General features: G+C 43.9%; 1 protein-coding gene across 1 annotated transcript in view; it reads right to left on the reverse strand.

Moving 5' to 3' along the window:
* Nucleotides 1-12,419, reverse strand: part of lck (LCK proto-oncogene, Src family tyrosine kinase) — a gene marked incomplete at both ends in the record, with an annotated part of 31,134 nt that extends 18,715 nt beyond the window's left edge. The window contains 7 exons of the mRNA XM_079528875.1: nucleotides 4,065-4,217; nucleotides 4,999-5,148; nucleotides 5,764-5,867; nucleotides 6,426-6,527; nucleotides 7,469-7,559; nucleotides 8,019-8,088; nucleotides 12,303-12,419. Of these exons, the coding sequence (XP_079385001.1) occupies nucleotides 4,065-4,217; nucleotides 4,999-5,148; nucleotides 5,764-5,867; nucleotides 6,426-6,527; nucleotides 7,469-7,559; nucleotides 8,019-8,088; nucleotides 12,303-12,419 (787 nt within the window). The remainder of the gene's footprint in view (nucleotides 1-4,064; nucleotides 4,218-4,998; nucleotides 5,149-5,763; nucleotides 5,868-6,425; nucleotides 6,528-7,468; nucleotides 7,560-8,018; nucleotides 8,089-12,302) is intronic.
* Nucleotides 12,420-13,090: the final 671 nt, after the last annotated feature.

Genomic DNA, 13,090 nt, shown 5'->3' on the forward strand with positions numbered 1-13,090 from the left:
CAGTATGGTGGGAACCCATTTATTATGATAAGCATTCCTCTATCTCTCTCTCTCTCTCTCTCTCTCTCTCTCTCTCTCTCTCTCTCTCTCTCTCTCATCTGCAAATCAGCTTACCAAAAACAAGTTGTTGTATGTTCTAATACATGTAATCTAATCCAGTGGTTCTCAAACCTTTTTGGCTCAGGCAGGTCACCCCTGAAAATAACTTTTTCCATCCAAGGCACCCCTGAATTACACTGTTAGTTACTTCATAGAACCTTATACATTTATGTACGCTACGAAAATATGTAAATCTTTCCCCCTAAGATACAGTATAATGTCACGAGGACAATTTGGGAGAATATCCGTTTCCATACAGCTTGAAAATGACTTTATACTGGACTTTTAACCACTTGAACCCCAGTATCCCTATTCTGGGGGGGGGGGGGGGGGTATATTGGGGATATTCACCAAAAATGGCAGATCTACAATCGCACAATGTGATGCGTTGTGGGCTTGTTGTTCGTTGTATTAAGTATTCTAATCTGGTGGCGCTCCGGTGCTTGCGTCACGGCGCCGAACTAATCTGACACGCATGTATGAACACTTCATGGGATATGGATATGACAGTGCCATCGTGCTGCTGGTGCAGTCGTCAGGGAAGGTGCAGTACATCGAAGACGCATTCCACCGAAGGATATTTTTAGGACTCTAATGCAAGCGGTTGTTTTGGAAGTTGTATTGTTGTGTTTGCCAAGAGTGATGGTGGACTGTAAATACCTCTCCAGTCTCCACTAAAGTAGCTATAAGCAATAATATGTTAAAACTTCATACCCTTCTTTTTCTTCTTTGTTTTTGTATTCAGACAGCCAGAAATGGGTAAAACGCTCCCAAAAAACACTTCGTTTCTGTGACACATCTGCATTCAAAGGTTTTCCTAGAAACTTTGTCATTGGTTGATTTGCCTGTCTACTTCCTGATTGGTTAGTCATTTCTGCAGGGAATTTTTCGACCAATGACAAAGCTTCTAGGAAAATCTTGAAATACAGATTGCGGCCCCTAGATGTGTCACAGAGACAAAAAAAAGTTGGGAGCGTTTTACCCATTGCTGGCTGTCTGAATACAAAAAGATAAAATAAATAAAAAGTAATTAAAAGTTTGACATAATTATTGCTTATTTGACATATTATTGCTTATAGCTACTTAACTGTAAATCATATACTGCAGCAGAGACAGAGTACATGGACAGATACTGTACTCACCAGGGCTTATCAATATACCTACAGTACAGTACACGGACAAAATGTGTCTGTGGCAAAGACTTTACACACCCTCATAATGTTCTTTTTTTGATCATTATACCCAATTACTGAATGTCAAGTCTCCAGGTTTTCTTACTACAGCACTATGGCACTACTATGAGTCCACCTGGTTCTCAAACGTTGTATTTGCAAGGAGGACCACCATAACTCAGAGTTACAGACCTGCTATAGTCATGATTCAGGGCAGGGGTGGGCAACGGTCGCCCCGGGGGCCACATGCGGCCCCCACCTTCACTTAATGCGGCCCTCAGGTTAATGTCAGAATACTGATATAACATTGGTTTCAACTGTTACAATTCCACAACATGCAAACATGACCCGCTTTTAATTACTTCAGTCTAAATTAGTATAGCTCAATGCTCAACACAAGTATAATTAAAGGCATTTGAAATTACATAAAAATGTTAATTTTCAGGATTCCAATTAAAAAATATCAAAAATTAATTCAAGATTTAATTTGGAATATAGCAAAAATAGCCGATCTACAAGCTCAAAACATATTGGCCTTCTCCATCGTCAAAGTTGCCCACCCCTGATTCACGGCTATCTCTTTATGCGTTTCTTATTATTATTGTCCGCTCAGTTTCTATGTCCACATGGTAAAAATATAAAAAATAATAATTGACAAAAACAGCCCAACATCTGGTGGTGAGTGACAACACATGTTGTAGACCAGAGGCTGTGTTGCATAGATACGGACGGGTGTGCCAGGGTTGGGATTTGGACACGAAAAGTTTTAAAACCCACAGACGTCACATGGACAATATAACACGAAACCCATGGGTCTTTATGAATAAAAGGACGATTAATGCGATGTGATTTTATGATAAGCTACCGTTTAATAAGGAGCATTCTACTCTCCTGGGTAACAATTGTTTGAGTTAAGCCAGGGGTTCTCAACGTTTTTGGCCGGGGACCCCCGGAAATGCTTTGGCAATGTCTCGGGACCCCCGCCCCGCCCCCTCCCGACCCCCAATATAAATTGACTGCTACAATAACCTTAAATCATTTTGGGCGGGAACCCCTTTTGGTGTTTTAAGCATTGTTATAATTTAGCTATTTAAAAATAGCAGATCTACAAGCTCATAGCGCGCCACCGAGTGGCGCGCTACGAGCTTGTAGGTCTGCTATTTTTGAAAAATCGTGAAAAGAAAATAAAAATATTTTTTTTTTTTTTTTTTTTTGAAAATAATTTGGGGACCCCCTAAAATAATTTGGCGACCCCCCGAGGGGTCGCGACCCACGGGTTGAGAACCCCTGAGTTAAGCTACCGTGTTAAGGTTAATACGTGACATCAGTGGATAGGTCCAACCAGCTCAAACAAGCCCTGTGGTTAATAGGTTAATACGTGACATCAGTGGATAGGTCCAACCAGCTCAAACAAGCCCTGTGGTTGTGGCTGCGTTAAGGGAATGCCATACAATAGTGGAAAGCACACACAGTCAGTAAGGCCCAAAGCCAGATTGAGCAACTGTGGGCATGTGATCAAACTGTGCAAGCGAAAGTATATCTATAATCTGTCAATGCCACACATTAACGTTGGCTGCTGCCTGGAGGCGTTAAAAAGTGTTCCCACGCAGGTTGATTGGCTGATTCAGGTTCAGATGAATGATGCGTTTGTACATCAACCGTCATTATGACAACTCACCCCAATGTTTATTGGTTTATGTCACTGCCAACACTTACTGTAAGGTAGTAGAGTTTACATACACCAGGGTTGTCACTCAAAAACACTGGCAAGGGCTGTTCTAGAGACATACTTCGGGCAGTTAATGAGTTAATTGACTTGCTCTGCAGTCATAGGCACCGGAGAGGGGGTCGTTTGGGTCTGAATGTCCCCGCACTATTGGGGAATGTTTTCCCCCGACCGGCGCTGGTGGTCTCTCTAGCACCGTTCCCATTGGCTGGTGGTCTCTCTAGCACCGTTCCCATTGGCTGGTGGTCTCTCTAGCACCGTTCCCATTGGCTGGTGGTCTCTCTAGTACCGTTCCCATTGGCTGGTGGTCTCTCTAGCACCGTTCCCATTTTGTTGCCCAATCGTTGTTGTGTATTGGCTGCCACTGCATTCTTGCCTCTCGCCGCAATGACCATTCTGGCTATATAGCTAGCAGCCTACCCTATACATGACCATTCTGGCTATATAGCTAGCAGCCTACCCTATACATGACCATTCTGGCTATATAGCTAGCAGCCTACCCTATACATGACCATTCTGGCTATATAGCTAGCAGCCTACCCTATACATGACCATTCTGGCTATATAGCTATAGCAGCCTACCCTATACATGTACTATATAGCTAGCAGCCTACCCTATACATGACCATTCTGGCTATATAGCTAGCAGCCTACCCTATACATGTACTATATAGCTAGCAGCCTACCCTATACATGTACTATATAGCTAGCAGCCTACCCTATACATGTACTATATAGCTAGCAGCCTACCCTATACATGCATGCAACTGCAGTTCCTCTCTAGTCTCAACTCTCGATCTCGAATATTGTCCCCCCCAACTTTTCATGTCCCGACGGCACCACTGTCTGCAGCACTCACCCATCCAGACCTCTCCAAACTGTCCCGCTCCGAGCCTGTCTGCATCACTCACCCATCCAGACCTCTCCAAACTGTCCCGCTCCGAGCCTGTCTGCATCACTCACCCATCCAGACCTCTCCAAACTGTCCCGCTCCGAGCCTGTCTGCATCACTCACCCATCCAGACCTCTCCAAACTGTCCCACTCCGAGCCTGTCTGCATCACTCACCCATCCAGACCTCTCCAAACTGTCCCGCTCCGAGCCTGCGTTCCAGTTTGAGGGACTCTCGGGGGATCTCCCATTCGTCCTGCCACCAGGGCTTCTGGGGAACCTTCGACTGGCACGGCTTGGCCAGCCTCGTGCACAACCCCTCCGCTTCGCCTGCGCCATGAAAAGACAAACAAGCGTGGCCGAAATAGGGTCGTTAAGCAACATGAACCCTAGCTTCCCTGTTCTGGGGCCATGTCATAGTAGGCAAACATTTGACAAAAACAGGTCAGCATTTGATGAAAATGGCAGATCTACACGTTGTGACCTTGTAGATTGGCTATTTTCGGCGAAGTGATTTGGTGTGTAGAGCAGTGGTTCTCAAAATGGATTTTAGGGACTCTTTGAGGTGGTCTAAATGGACCCTTGCAAGTATGTAACTCTGACAGTGTACACATAGAGCCAAATGGACCCTCACAGGACCATTCGGTTCCATTTGTGTACTGTCAGAAGTAAGGGGGAAGCTTGAAATGTAAAAACCATTGGTGTGTAGCTGGTGTGTCCAGCTAAATGATAATTAGGAACCAAATGGACCCTTATGGGTCTGTAACTCAGAGAGTGTACAAATGGACCCGTTAGCGTCCATATCGTTCTCATTTGTACACTCTCATTTGTACACTCTCATAGTTAACATTGATTTTTACAATATACATTGGGGTTCCAGAGATAGAAATGCCATTAAATGGGGGGCCGTAGCCTAATTCAGGTCAAACCTGGGGGTCCTTTAAATGAAAATCGGTGAAAATCACTGCCAGAGCCGTGCAAACCTTCTCTTATGGGGTTTCCTTGGTATATATTTTCAAATGGGGGTCCATTTCAAATGAAATGAGTATCATTTTGAGGGTCCTTGACATGAATAAAGTGTAGGAACCACTGCTCTACACGTTCATCTTACGTGAGTAATGCTGGACCAGCTCCTTCAGGGACAGGAAGGATATCTTGGCGGTGATGTAATACCCTCCGCTGTCCATGTTGCGTATTCTGTAGTGCTTGACCGTTTCTCCTGAGTCGTGGTCCAGATCCCTCACGGATAAGGAGAATGACCCTGGAGAGGACGGGAAGAGAGAGAGAGAGAGAGAGAGAAGAACCACGCGTGGGTTTATACCTCAGACATGCAGGCGCTGTACGGTTGGATATCATATATCCATGATAGCGTTGCAATGTTGTCAGACATTGCAGTGGCGTTGAGTCGAGAGACGTGAACACACTGAGCAATAGAAACCTTGTCGTGTTCTTATTAACACCCATTTTGGGCTAAGCATTATGTTATGCTTTAGCTGTTGAAAAATAGCAGATCTACAAGCTCATATAGCGCGGCAACTAGTGCCGCGCTATGAACTTGTAGGTCTGAATAATATATATATTCTTTCAGTTTTTAACGTTTAACGTTAATGTTTTTAACTCAAATCTTTGCTTCTGGGTGGTCCCTGGAACAGCATATTTTAAGATGGGGGTCGGCGGCCAATTACATATAATCTTGGGGGTCCTTGACATGAAATATTGAGAACCACTGACATAGAAACATATGTTTTTCAGAAAACATGTTTTTCAGAAAACATGATTTGTAGAATCTACTTCAGGCCTAAATGGGAGGAGACATTATATTTTGTTATAATGGGCCTTGGGTTGTTAAGAGTTGCAAAAAGAGCCGGAGGTTCACCTGGCGACGTCTCGCTCTCTCTGAGCAGGAAGGATCCCTGCGTGTTCCCGGGAGCCAGGAGCAGCCTCATGGTATCGTTTCTGGACAGGCCACTGAAGAACCATCTGGTATAGAACACAAACACACAAGCAAGGTTAGAATACTGGAATAGGATTTTGCATTATAGTTTAGCCAATTCAGTTAGTTTTAATTAGATGTTAGATGTTTTTTAATACTAATAGTTTTAGTTAGTTTTTATTAGTTTTAGTGTTCATTTTAGTTTTATTACACTTTCGGTTATTTGTCAGGTGCAGGACTGAAAAGGTCAGATTGTAAAGAAGTGACTCATGGACTGCAATATAGATCCATGATGAGATCTTAATAAATAGATTAAGATTTCATATCATCCCAAAAAGATCCCTTATAAATTAATTGACAAGAACAAAAACTATGGTGTCTATAATTTGAGATTTTAAGTTCTCTTTTTTTTGTGTAGTTAACTATAATAAACCTTGATAAGATTTCACACACATGCACACTATACATCTCTAAACCACATCCCCTCCCCGAGAAGGGGAGTCGTATATATATATTGTACGCAGCAGTGTTGTGGTCGGAGGAACAGAGAGATGGCGTTGGAGCCTACAGTATATGCAGCAGTGTTTCCTGTCTGTGTGACTCACGGCTCTGTCTCATTTGTGTTCATGGCCGCCACGAAGTTGTACGGAACGAATCCCCTCTGGCCTGTGATGAGCGACTCTGCCATGTACCACTCTGGATCATCCCTGGTAGCAAACACGCACGCACACACACACACGCACGCACATGAAAACGTGTTCAAATCTTCCAATATATATTCATTCACAGCGAACGTTTTTAACTCAAACATTTGCTTCTGGAGGGAACCTGGAGACGGAGGTCTGCGTCCAAATACATATAATTGTGTGGGTCCTTGACATGAAATAGTTTAGTTTTTTTTCTGACAACATTTTTGTAGAATCTGGTATCGGGTCTTAGAATGTGTTAAAGGAGAATTCCATGCTAGAAGGCTTTCTTACCTTTCTTACCTTTCTTTGTAGTCGTACTCGTTACGTCCCCATCAAAGAGGTCCAGGTGTTTTTTTGTGCAAAAACTCCTTATTGGCTATTTCTCCTACCATAAGCCCTCAATGAATTGCATTGAATTGAATGGGAATTGAATGGGGCTATGGGGTGTTGTGCTAATTCGCTTATTCCCATCGAAATAAGTAGTAAAGTGTGCCGCTTGGGATATTATTTACATTATGAAGAGAGGATATATACAAAAAATATATATTTTGAGCGATGGAAATAAGCGAATTAGCACAACACCCCATAGCCCCATTCAATTCCCATTCCATTAAATGCAATTCATTTAGGGCTTATGGTAGGGGAAATAGCCAATAAGGAGCTTTTGCACAAAATAACACCTGGACCTCTTTGGTGGGGACATAACAACTACAAAGAAAGGTAAGAAAGCCTTTTAGTATGGAATTCTCCTTTAAGTCAGAGGGGTTTACTACATGCAGCCAGCGTGGCTTCCTCTCTCTCTCTCTCTCTCTCTCTCTCTCTCTCTCTCACCCTCTCTCTCTCTCTCTCTCTCTCACCCTCTCTCTCTCTCTCTCTCTCTCTCTCTCTCTCTCTCTCTCTCTCTCTCTCTCTCTCTCTCTCTCTCTCTCTCTCTCTCTCATCTCACATTGACTCCTTACTTGTTAAGGATCTTCAGCTTGTCTCCCTTCATGAAGCCCAGGTCGTCGTTGTGGTTGGGTTCATAGCTGAATAAGGCCTCCACGAGGTTGTCTGCACGCACGCACGCACACACACACACACACACACACACACACACACACACACACACACACACACACACACACACACACACACACACACACACACACACACACACACACACACACAGCTGTATAAGGCCTCACTCACACGTAAGACACACGCAAGACACACTTGTGACCTGTGTCTTCTGTGTGTCATGGCCGCCTCAATGCATTTCCAATGGGAGTCACATGGTTTCATGACACAACCTTGTTGCATAGGGGGGAGGAGGGCAGAAGACAGCCATGCAACACGAGGTTGTCTGCACACACACACACACACACACACGCGCGCACACGCACACACACGCACGCACGCACGCACACACACACACACACACACACACACACACACACACACACACACACACACACACACACACACACACACACACACACACACACACAGACAGGCGGGTTTGTAGTGTACCTGGTAGAGGGGACGTCGGAGGTGAATGTTGTGAGTGCTGTGAGGGGTATGGAATCAGCTGATCTGTGTACTGTGTGACGAGAGAGGGAAAAGGTTTGTTTTATTATGTTATTGGTATTTGAGGACAGACAAAAATAACATTTCTGCTACATAAATGGTAAATGGTGCATTTATATATAGCGCTTTTATCCAAAGCGCTTTACAGATCAGGTGCATTACATTCACCCCTTCACACACACATTCGCACACACTTCGACACTAACTCTAAGATCCCAATAATGTGACACCTTTACTTTGTAGCACGCGTGCATTTCCCTTATGCGGTCTAAGTGGACTTTCACAATACAGTTAGAATTACAATTTAGGCATTCAACAAAATGCTCTTGTTCTCTCACATCCGTGGTTTTCAACCATTATGCACAATTTGAGCCACGGACCACCATTTGATGACATTTAGCCTCTCGGACCCAAAACTAAAGAATATTTTGTTGCTGTTGGATAAGATTCTGTACACAATTCCATGCTGTATTGATGTTGGTACCATTAGGATAGACAACAGGCAAACGTTAATCAAAAATAAAAAAATATTCTACATTCTCTCTAAATCTGTAGACTTCTTGTAAATTAAGTAATGCTAATTTCTAACAATAATTTAACTCTTGAGAGCGTGAAATGAAATCAAGTGGACCCGTACGCTCTCAAGAGTTAAAGGTATATAAGGGTCCATTTGGTTACCAACTCCCCATCGTTTACCTGCATGGGGACCACCTGGAACCCCCTCAAGGACCACTGGTTGAAAACCACTGACTTACATCAACCCTTAGTCCCCTGTTAGCCCCCTGTCAGCAAACAACAACAGGGTAAATATATAGTGCCATAAATAGAGTGCAAAGGAAACAATTTAGTGCTTCGAAGAAACTAGGATAGCGGCCAGATAACCCTAGCATCTGTGTAAACAACATGCTATATAAATAGCACACACACACACACACACACACACACACACACACACACACACACACACACGCTGGTGTGTAGATTGTCGCAGGTATTGTGAGAGCAGACTAAGTGGCTCATATAGTCACATGTGTTATTCTCCTCCGACCCTTTAGAACGGGCCATGTCTAGGGCTGAGCTCACACCTTTCATGCAATTCTCTGTGCTCGTTGGGTGTTGTGTCATGGCCGCCCAGCGGCCCAATGCATTTCCAATGGAGGTCACATGGTTTGACCCAACATTGTGTTGTGTGAGGGGGAGGGGCGCAGCGAATGCACCCCTCCCCCTCACACAACACAATGTTGGGTCAAACCATGTGACCTCCATTGGAAATACATTGGGCGGCCATGACACTACACAACATGCATCCAACGAGCACGAGAATTGCATGAAAGGTGTGAGCTCAGCCTAAGTGGCTCATATAGTCACATGTGTTATTCTCCTCCGACCCTTTAGAACGGGCCATGTCTAATCCACATGGGAGGAAGCAATGGAACGCCGATGGAAGGATTACAGTTTTCCGATGAATTGCTCGCACAAAAGAACAACTTCCCCCCCCTGAGATAAATAAGCAGCCTTGGGAACCAACATGTTCCAGGCTGGTGGAACCAGGAGCTAATGTCCTGTTTACAGCCTTGGGAACCAACATGTTCCAGGCTGGTGGAACCAGGAGCTAATGTCCTGTTTACAGCCTTGGGAACCAACATGTTCCAGGCTGGTGGAACCAGGAGCTAATGTCCTGTTTACAGCCTTGGGAACCAACATGTTCCAGGCTGGTGGAACCAGGAGCTAATGTCCTGTTTACGCCTTGGGAACCAACATGTTCCAGGCTGGTGGAACCAGGAGCTAATGTCCTGTTTACAGCCTTGGGAACCAACATGTTCCAGGCTGGTGGAACCAGGAGCTAATGTCCTGTTTACAGCCTTGGGAACCAACATGTTCCAGGCTGGTGGAACCAGGAGCTAATGTCCTGTTTACGCCTTGGGAACCAACATGTTCCAGGCTGGTGGAACCAGGAGCTAATGTCCTGTTTACGCCTTGGGAACCAACATGTTCCAGGCTGGTGGAACCAGGAGCTAATGTCCTGTTTACGCGTCTCGAATAAACTTTAACTTACATCATTTCAGGGGGAAGTTGCCTTGATTCCCAGAGCCAAACGTGAAAATACCCCATATACTGTACAGGTAAGGTACATAAGTACCTCTGTTACATTACATACAGTGGTGGAAAGTAACTAAGTACATGATGTACTCAAGTACTGTACTTGAGTACACTTTTTAGGTATTTCTTTTTTACTTTACTTGAGTATTTCCAATTTCCAAATATTGAACTTTTACTCCACTACAATTATTTGCAAACTTTAGTTACTACTAGCTGCATTTGTAGATTTTGATTATTAATACAAAACATAGGCCTACATTAACCACTTCACCCTATTATACATTTCGGCCATTTGAAAATAGACGATCTACAATCAAGCAAGCTTGTAGATCTGCTAATTGCAAAAGATTTGTATACATTTGAAAACTTGAAATGGGACATTCTGCATAATGAGTACTTTTACTTTTGGTACATGTTAAGTACATTTTGATGCCAATAGCTTAGCTTTGTACTTTTACTCAAGTACATTTTGAATTCCAGACTTGTAACAGAGTACTTCTATATTGCAGTATTGATAGTTTTACTTAAGTACTGTACTTTTGTGAGATGCATACATATATATATCACCGCTGTTGGGCAGAAACCTTCTCTCTCCATAGTTCATCTTTTCTGATTATTCATAAATGAATTGTATACACCTACTCTGTTGTATGACAGTGTTGAGTAGCAAAAATAGCCTGTGCTATTCTCGCCATCATTGAACAGGTTTCATATTGAAAGTGATCAAGTCTGTCGGTGGGTTTTATGACCGTTTTGGACATACAAGGTTTCCACCAGACAGAACATGGTGGTAAAGCACGTTGTAACGAGTGGAGAACAGTGTCAGGTGTGGTGTGTGATAGGAAAGTATCAGCAAGAATGAAAGGGAAGATGAACAAGGCAGTGGTGAGACCAGCTATGTTGTATGGTGGTTTAGAGACAGACAGCTATGTTGTATGGTTTAGAGACAGACAGCTATGTTGTATGGTTTAGAGACAGACAGCTATGTTGTATGGTTTAGAGACAGTCAGCTATGTTGTATGGTTTAGAGACAGACAGCTATGTTGTATGGTTTAGAGACAGACAGCTATGTTGTATGGTTTAGAGACAGACAGCTATGTTGTATGGTTTAGAGACAGACAGCTGTGTTGTATGGTTTAGAGACAGACAGCTATGTTGTATGGTGGTTTAGAGACAGACAGCTATGTTGTATGGTTTAGAGACAGACAGCTATGTTGTATGGTGGTTTAGAGACAGACAGCTATGTTGTATGGTTTAGAGACAGACAGCTGTGTTGTATGGTTTAGAGACAGACAGCTATGTTCTATGGTTTAGAGACAGACAGCTATGTTGTATGGTTTAGAGACAGACAGCTATGTTGTATGGTTTAGAGACAGACAGCTATGTTGTATGGTGGTTTAGAGACAGTCAGCTATGTTGTATGGTTGGTTTAGAGACAGACAGCTATGTTGTATGGTTGGTATAGAGACAGTCAGCTATGTTGTATGGTTGGTTTAGAGACAGACAGCTATGTTGTATGGTTGGTTTAGAGACAGACAGCTATGTTGTATGGTTGGTTTAGAGACAGACAGCTATGTTGTATGGTTGGTTTAGAGACAGACAGCTATGTTGTATGGTTGGTTTAGAGACAGACAGCTATGTTGTATGGTGGTATAGAGACAGTCAGCTATGTTGTATGGTGGTATAGAGACAGTCAGCTATGTTGTATGGTTGGTTTAGAGACAGTCAGCTATGTTGTATGGTTGGTTTAGACTAGAGACAGTCGCACTGAGGAAAAGACAGGAAGCAGAGCTGGAGGTAGCAGAGACTAAAATGTTGAGGTTCTCTCTGGGAGTAACAAGGATGGATAGGATCAGGAACGAGTACATCAGAGCAGGGACAGCGCATGTCAGACGTTTTGGAGATAATGCCAGAGAGGCCAGACTGAGATGGTTTGGACACGTACAGAGGAGGGATAGTGAGAAGTTAGTTAGAAGTATGTTGAACTTGAGGATGAATTGGAGGCAGAGGACAGGTTGAGATGGAGGCAGAGGATTTGCTGTGGCGACCGCTGAAGGGAGCAGCAGAAAGGAGAATAAGGAAGGTACAGGCCATAGAACACATGCAAAGTTGCAGACAAACACTCACCGGATTGCAGGTCTGAGGTGGCATGTCACAGTTGATGTCACATTGATCACAAACTTCATCCAGGTTCTCGATCCATTCGTCATTGTCTGAATAGTCTGAACTGCCGTTACAGCCCATCTTTGCTGAAAGTTTAAACATTCACGTTAATGTCACGAATGAAATTATACCGTATGTCACTTATCCAACTAAGTCCTGGCATTGAGGCCTAAAGAGCCATCCACCTCAAGCACTAACTATAACTAATAACCAGTAAGACGCCTGAGAGCGAGAAGCACGCATCCGCCTGGGTGACAGCAGACTGCTGGGCGAGTGCTGGCGCTTTGTCATGGGGGGTAAGATCTTAATTTTCGGGCCTAGTTTTTGCCGGCTGCTGGGCACTAATAACTTTGGGGCAGGCCCGTTTAGAGTTTAAATGAACAGGTATCAGTCAAAACGAAGGGAAACATCGAAGAGGAGGAAGGATGGATGGGGAAGGATCAACATATGGAATGTCAGAACAGGTCAGCTCCATATATGGTGATCTAACCCGCCTTGACTACTGTAATACACTTTATGTCGGTGTTACCCAAGCCTGTCTGTCACGACTACAGTTAGTCCAACGGTTAGACTACAGTTAGTCCAAAACGCGGCCGCTCGCCTCCTAACAGGGCCACGGAAGTATGACCACATCTCCCCGATTCTCGCCTCCCTACACTGGCTCCCTGTGCGCTACAGGATCCAGTTTAAGATTTTCAAGTCTGTAAGCAGCAGTCTACATATTTGAACTTGTAGCTCCCAAAGAATCGACA

This window comes from Electrona antarctica (genome assembly GCF_951216825.1).
Source record: "Electrona antarctica genome assembly, chromosome: 18".
Taxonomy (NCBI): Eukaryota; Metazoa; Chordata; class Actinopteri; order Myctophiformes; family Myctophidae; genus Electrona; species Electrona antarctica.